Source organism: Guyanagaster necrorhizus, assembly GCF_019112545.1.
Source record: "Guyanagaster necrorhizus MCA 3950 unplaced genomic scaffold BT62scaffold_12, whole genome shotgun sequence".
Classification (NCBI taxonomy): Eukaryota; Fungi; Basidiomycota; class Agaricomycetes; order Agaricales; family Physalacriaceae; genus Guyanagaster; species Guyanagaster necrorhizus.
In genome coordinates, this window is record NW_025064891.1 from 1,335,163 (window position 1) to 1,341,864 (window position 6,702).

Below are 6,702 nucleotides of genomic sequence, written 5' to 3' on the forward strand. Positions count from 1 at the left end.
GTCCGGTTCAGTTGATCGACACGTGAGTTGGTGAAAAAAAAATCATCCACGAGCACAAGCTTTCGCTTGGACCTTCTTGCACTACATAGCCATTCTCAGTAACGACGGGCTTCCATTCTGCGCTGTAAACGGCTCAGAATGGTCTCCTTCCAGTACGTCCCAATCCTTTTACTAGTTTGTGCGGGTCAAAATTGACAGACGAATGATATACTAGTTGCAACGGTATGAAAGTCGACCACTGATGATGAAGTATAGTGTTCATTCTCTCCTTTAGGATGTGATGATGTTGTAACTAAGCCGAAGCTTATGGCGCACTGGAACAGATGTTATGCCCAAGTTGATTGCTTAGATTGTAGCAAGACATTCAACAACCCCGGGGAGTTCAAAAGTCACACATCATGTGTTAGCGAAGCAGAGAAATACGAGAAAAGCATGTACAAGGGACCTAAAGCCGTGTGTTTATCCTCATCTTGACACACACCTGTTCTGATCCATGATCAGGGGCCCAAGAACCATTACCCACCTCCAGATAGTGCTCCAGCACCCTGCCCCCAATCGTCGAGAGGTTCTTTCCGTGGCAGGGGTCGAGGAGGCTACAATAATGGGTGGGGAAGGCCTCAAATTCCGGGGACAGGCGCGAACGGTACGCCTTTGGGCACACCGAAAGGCTCTCCACCGCCAGTCGACGCTATCTCACTACCGCAAAAAAGGAAAGCCGATAAGATTGAGCAAACTAAGGTATTGTAGAGCCTTTTTGATGTCGAAAAGTGCTAATTCATAAATTAGGTTGAAGTCGAAGACAACGGCGCGATATCAAGTACAAAATCGTCGAATGGTGACGAGTTGAAGCTCGTGAAGAAGTCCAAGAAGGAGAAGAAGAATAAAGAGGAGGGAGCAACACGACCAACTACGAACGATAAGGTGAAGAAGGAAAAGAGGAGCAAGCCCAAAGCTGGCGAGGAGACCGGTGTTGAGGAGCCGAAGACCAAGAAAGAAAAGAAGGAGAAGAACGGAGTCAAGGAAGGCCAGCCCGCGGAGGTGGAGGGCAGGAACGAGGAAAAGCAAAAGGAAAGGAAGGAGAAAAAGGAGAAGAAACATAAAGTTAAAACGGTTGACGAGTCCTCGAAAAGGAATGGTGAGGAAGAAACTGCGCCTTCAGCGGAAGACGAGTCAGGGAGTAAGTCAAAGACGGAGAATCGGAAACACAAAGAGGACCGGAAGGAGGGGAAAAAGTCGAAGAAACGGACGCATGATTCGAAGGCGAGGACGGAAACAGATGCAGAGCTCAATGCCGTAAATGTCGACGTTGCAGCTGAGTCGAGGAAGAGGAAGCGTGAGACCAATGAGGAGGAGCGAAGTCATCCCGTCGTCGAGGAGAAGGAGAAAAAGAGTAAAAAGGAGAAGAAAAGTAAGGAAGGGAAGGAGGGGAAAGGGCATAAAAAGCATCGTCGGTCGATGGAGGGTGTCGTCGAGTTGGCGCCTCTCGTCGCTGTCGGTGCGTAATCTCAGTTAATTGAGCTGGTCTGTGTATTTTTGGGATATTGTAGCCGTTGGGATACACAGGATGCACGTTGGGACCATTGGTATCTTATCGCTCTCCACGTGAGCTACCGATGGTGGACGCGCAAAATTTAGCTTCCTTCTCAACGTCTTGCGGTGCCAAACATGTTGAGGTATTCTAACCGAGTCCGTTATTATAACGAAGTAACTCAAACCTATTACTATCCACGCCGGCTGACTTTCGACACCATCAAGCCAGATTCTCATGAAAATCACCAAAATATCAATGTTAATTAGAAACAACTCAAAAACAAATCATGCAGTCCACATTTAGGCTGCCACGTTGATCGGAGTGCAGCCCAGAGCAACAACACCGTTCTTCAAAGTGAAAGGTCAGTCTACATCCCCATTCTCCGAAGACGTTAGCGCTCACGAAGCTGTTGTTCTCGCAGCACACCGGCTGGTTGGAGCACGAGGTGGTGCCGAGACCAATTACCGTGATGGGGTCGCAGGTGAGACCACTGTCGAGGCAATTTAATAAAATATCCACGAAACCGAAGTGGAACTTACACATTGGCAGTGATATCACCAATAGGAACTCCCACAAGACCAAGGGCGTTCTGGGCGGCTTCAGACTTGGGCTACGACATACTATCGTGAGTATCGATCCTTCGGTGTCGAGGATAGAGAAAAGCTCACGTCCTGAACAGACTTGCAGCACTGGGCTGAACCGGTGTTGCACATCCCGCCGGTAACGTTCGTGTTGGTCTCTTGCCTTGGGACGGCACTGCTAGCCACGAGGAGAGGCAAAGCCAAAACGGCCAAAGCGTAGGTGGAAATACAAGCGAACATTGTGAAAAGGGAATTGAGGAATTAATAACGCGACTGGTCGCGTCTTTTATAAAGTTTGGTACCCAGTATCCAATTGTCATCGTGTGGGGATAGATTTTCTTGGCGTAGAAAACCGACAGACTGCATGGAGGGTGTACGCTGTATTCACCCACAAGCTGAATGCTGAGACATTCTGAAAACAGTCGGGATGTTATGTTAAACACGTAAATATTTCATGAATCGTTTATCGTCCAACTCTGACCGCCACTCTATAGACTCTTCTAGCTCGATTTTCCAGTGGACTAAGATTCTATGGCGGCCTGACAGAGATATATTATCTGCCGCCAGGGCCATTTTCTGCTTCAACTTGCCGTCACGAAAAAAATCTGGACCGAAACATTATTACGACCCCAAACGCCTAACAAGCATGTACCGCCAAACAGAAGCTGACAGTGTAGAAGTCGGTCAGTGGCGCCTGGCAGGACACTCGGAAACAACATGTACGGCTCTCGTAAACGGCTCTGCGAGAGTATTTCCGTAAACTTCAGGTAGAATGAAGCACGCCACGCAAAACTCGTTCGGACCACTGAAAATGACGGGGGCCGTCGCTCACCTGCCGGTAATCTGCAAATGATCTGAGTCTTATGTCGCGAATTTAGTGCCTGATTCCACGTCGGACTTACGCTCAGCTTGCGGACTCATAAAACGTCGGAATTGAAGGTGTCAAAAAATGACACTATGAGGTGGTGCCGGTAAACGTCCGAGTAGTCTCCACCTTTTACCCTTTTCTTTCATTTAACTTTCCATAGTGTCGAGCTCTAAGGAAACCCTCCTCACAAACTTATAAATCTAGCTTAGAGTAAGCATTAATCGTACTGCTATTTTAGTACCCGAACGAGCGGGCATGACTCATGAGAATTCTTCTGCAATAAATCTCAAAGGCCGAAAATTCAATCACTTAGACATAGTCTAGTAAGTCGACACTAATCATGACCATCTAAAAACAGAGATATGCTACAAGATTCCATGGTTTTCTGTTATACAAACAATAGCAATACGTATAGACACATTTATCAGTGCAGAAAGCACAAGTAATAAAAGAATGGTTTAAGAACATCAGTGCTCTGGAAAGAAAGCAAGTAAACCATTTGGGTGGTCTGCCAATTGATGCGTCTCAACCTGTGAAACTTGACGGCGAATAGCCATCAGATCATCCCACAAGTTAGGCGTAATCTCGTGGTTCTGGCGCAAGAAGAATCGTATACGATCCAGCCACTCCTTTATGAGATGGAATCTATTCTCAGCCGTCATCGATTCAATCCATTCTGTGCCACCCTCTTGTATGGCCAACAGCAAGACCTGCGCTAGCCAGTAGAATGGCAACGCGTTGAACGCAAAAGGGAGCTCATCAGAGTCGCCCTCATGTTTTATCATATCTGGACAGTGGTTCCACATCTGAATCCAATTGTGCAAAGTACACTGTGTCGCAAAGTGGCTTCCTTGGCGACCTTCGCCATCAGGGGTCGGGGCCGGTGACGAGGCTGGAACTTCAGAACAGAGATGGCTTTCGTAGATACTTTGGAGAATTGTGTGGATGAGAATGAATTGGGAGAACGGATTTAGAGAGGTATGGGAAGCGCCAAGACGTATTTCTCCAAGATTGGCCAAGGCTTGCTGCATGCCGACACCATACAATCTATTTGTCCCGGTTCCGTACGCAGAGGGGTTCTGTAGAAGTTCATACCATTCTCGGGCAGATTGTGCTTTCCACAATGCTTCGTCGCACGGCAAATTGATGTCGAATTCTGCAGTTTGGAAAGAAGGACGTATCGAGAAGAACACAGAATGACAACAATCATGGAGATAGGAGAGGAGTAAAGCCCTAAATGAACTGTCAGGAATTGTCGGTTCGGGATGGCATTTCTCGGATCTACCGTTTAACAGTCTCGTGTTGGGCCCATTCATGCCATGTTTGTTCCAGTGCGATGGAGTCATTCAAGTCAGAGACAGCCCAAGAACGCGAACGAGTGATAGAGCCTGTCTTGCGAATCATCTAGATCGACATGAATCTACTATATGACGGTCTATGGATCAAATATCGACGTACCATGACCAACATTCCATGATACACGTTGGATGAGACCCGGAATTCGGCGCGCTGGTGGAATAAGCCGATAGTCTGCAACAACACGACAGCAAGTATCAAATAATCTTGCTCTTTGGAGTTGCACGCTGCTTTTGTCTGGAATACGTGGTATGAGCGTTCACGTATTATTTTGACGAGAGGAGGCCTACGAATTGTTGAATCAAGATATCCCGTGTTGAAGACAGTGTCTCGTTGATGAAGTTAATAGCCCTTCGTGTTGTCACGAAGAGCGCGCCACATGCCTGCATTGCGCGAACCAGAACGGAAGGCTTATCTTCAGCCATCCAGGTTTCCGGATGAACTAAAGGAAGCTGGGTGCAGAACGCAGAGAAGAAAAGATATACTGGGGAAAGTTAGATGGTCGGTCAATATAAACAACATGAGGGCACACAATATTGTTCCTTCTCGGTGTCTAGTATTTTCATACCAGTTGAGACCTCGGTAGAATGCGGGTGATCTTCGGATGAGATGGGGGAGTCAGTAGGAACGGCATCTGAGGGAGAGCTGAAATCCGACGACGGGGGGATAGATACGCTAGGCATGGTTTGCATAAGTGCAAACGGGTAGATACCTTCCGATCCAGACCCTTCGCCTCCCAGCCATGGAAGTCCAGAAGGTACTTGTTCTGGATTAGTTGCGTCTTGATCGGAGAAGGAAAACTGTTCGAGGAGAGAGTCTAACCCATTGCCAGAAAACATCTTTTCGATATCCTGTTCTGAACCATATAACTGACTGACTCCGCCATCATCGGTGGCCGGATTATAGATAGCCGGCTGGGGTGAAGAATGAGAAGACATCCCCAATTTGCCGAACTCTGAAGCTGCAGCTGGATGTGACAGAATAGGGGAGACGTCATCGATCTCGCTAGGGGACGAGAGAGAGTCAAAGGAGCAGGTGGGAGAAGGTTGGGGTCCAGCAGCGCTTTCAACAGAGACACCGATTCCCTGGCTGCAGTCTCGAGTCTGTGATAAGCGCTTTTTGGCACACGACTGTTTATAGCGGGTTACGGCTGGATCGTTGATAAAAACGCATTTCTTGCCACGGGATACACACTTCGAACATGGATACTGGAGATCGCACTTGACTTTGGATTCGACGCAGGCCTATCTAGGGATCAGCAAGTAATCATATCACTTAATTTCGGCCACACCTGACAGGATTTTCTTCTTGATCGATGGGCTTTGAGCCTGTTGTGAGGCGTTAGTTCTATTGACTGCCGAGGTTAATCTCGCTTACGGGTCTCCGCAGGTCTTCTTGTGTCGGGTCAACAAATCGCTTCTGGTGAACTCGGCACCGCACAGCTAGAATAGAAACGCTAAGCATAGTTGAAGATGAACTGTAACGCCACCCACTATACACTTGTGGGCCCGTTCGTTGGTATCTAACCGCCACTTTCAGATCACTGACCGAACTGACGCCTCAGAAAGGTCAAGACTCACGTGAACGGATATGTCTACTCAAGTGGGTTGTTCTTGTAAACTTGGCGGGGCAGAGAGGGCAGTACTTCGTTTGCGGAAGTGTGGGGGCATTCCCTCTATGAGATCGAATTCGAGAGACATCTCCATTCGCCTTGAGCTCGACGGAGGCGCTGGAGTTAGGTGAATGGTTCATGGGGGAGGAGTGGAAGAAGCGAATTGAGGAGAGGATATAGGTCCGCTACCCATGGACTCTCCAGAATTGCATGCCTTGATTCTCGACATTTAAAGGTCCATCATCATGATTATTCAACATCTACAATCATGCCGCTTACGTTGCTAAGCCACCAAGTGAGCACCGCGGGAAACGAATCATCTTGCGCCAGAATTAGATGCGCCAACTGATGTTCAGCTTCCGCAGGGAAATGGAAATTACGGTGATCGGCAGGCACCTGCGGCGGCGTACCAGTGATGGTAGGAGTCAGCAGGGTCCTTGAACCTGCGGCTGGAATCAAATAAGAATCAGTTCATACAAGAGTTGAACACCAGAGATTAGATACGCACGTATATATGTGAACATTGCGTTTCTGCTTGCGCTTTATAGCAGTCGCCAGCTTTGGTTAATGTGCATACCAACATAGCTGTCAATAGGAATAGAACGATAACACATATATCTCTGTTACCTGATGAATATCAGGACCAAATTCAACCAAGACACCGCACAAACTTCGTAAAGCATTCGAACGAAAGGATGCCTTCCGGGTATTCCAAATATGCGGTCCGACTTCACCATACACCCTGCCATATCAT

General features: G+C 47.8%; 3 protein-coding genes across 3 annotated transcripts; 1 reads left to right on the plus strand and 2 right to left on the minus strand.

The window, feature by feature from the left end:
• Nucleotides 1–49: 49 nt before the first annotated feature.
• Nucleotides 50–1,815, plus strand: BT62DRAFT_932133 (uncharacterized protein). The gene is made up of 5 exons (XM_043186295.1): nucleotides 50–152; nucleotides 215–222; nucleotides 275–453; nucleotides 502–738; nucleotides 787–1,815. Exons 1-5 carry the CDS (start codon nucleotides 139–141, stop codon nucleotides 1,501–1,503), a joined length of 1,155 nt encoding a protein of 384 aa, XP_043040182.1. The 5' UTR covers nucleotides 50–138; the 3' UTR covers nucleotides 1,504–1,815.
• On the minus strand, nucleotides 1,672–2,555 carry BT62DRAFT_133925 (fungal hydrophobin). The gene is made up of 4 exons (XM_043179805.1): nucleotides 2,200–2,555; nucleotides 2,071–2,141; nucleotides 1,934–2,021; nucleotides 1,672–1,878 (listed from the first exon to the last, which is right to left on the minus strand). The coding sequence occupies exons 1-4, from the start codon at nucleotides 2,350–2,352 to the stop codon at nucleotides 1,831–1,833; spliced, it is 360 nt and encodes a 119-aa protein (XP_043040183.1). The 5' UTR covers nucleotides 2,353–2,555; the 3' UTR covers nucleotides 1,672–1,830.
• An 892-nt stretch (nucleotides 2,556–3,447) lies between these two features.
• On the minus strand, nucleotides 3,448–6,088 carry BT62DRAFT_895160 (uncharacterized protein; the record flags this gene model as incomplete). Its single annotated transcript, XM_043183204.1, has 9 exons — nucleotides 3,448–4,213; nucleotides 4,266–4,384; nucleotides 4,439–4,573; nucleotides 4,627–4,820; nucleotides 4,869–5,580; nucleotides 5,628–5,664; nucleotides 5,714–5,778; nucleotides 5,830–5,858; nucleotides 5,917–6,088. 9 exons carry the CDS (start codon nucleotides 6,086–6,088, stop codon nucleotides 3,448–3,450), a joined length of 2,229 nt encoding a protein of 742 aa, XP_043040184.1.
• Between the last annotated feature and the right edge of the window lie 614 nt (nucleotides 6,089–6,702).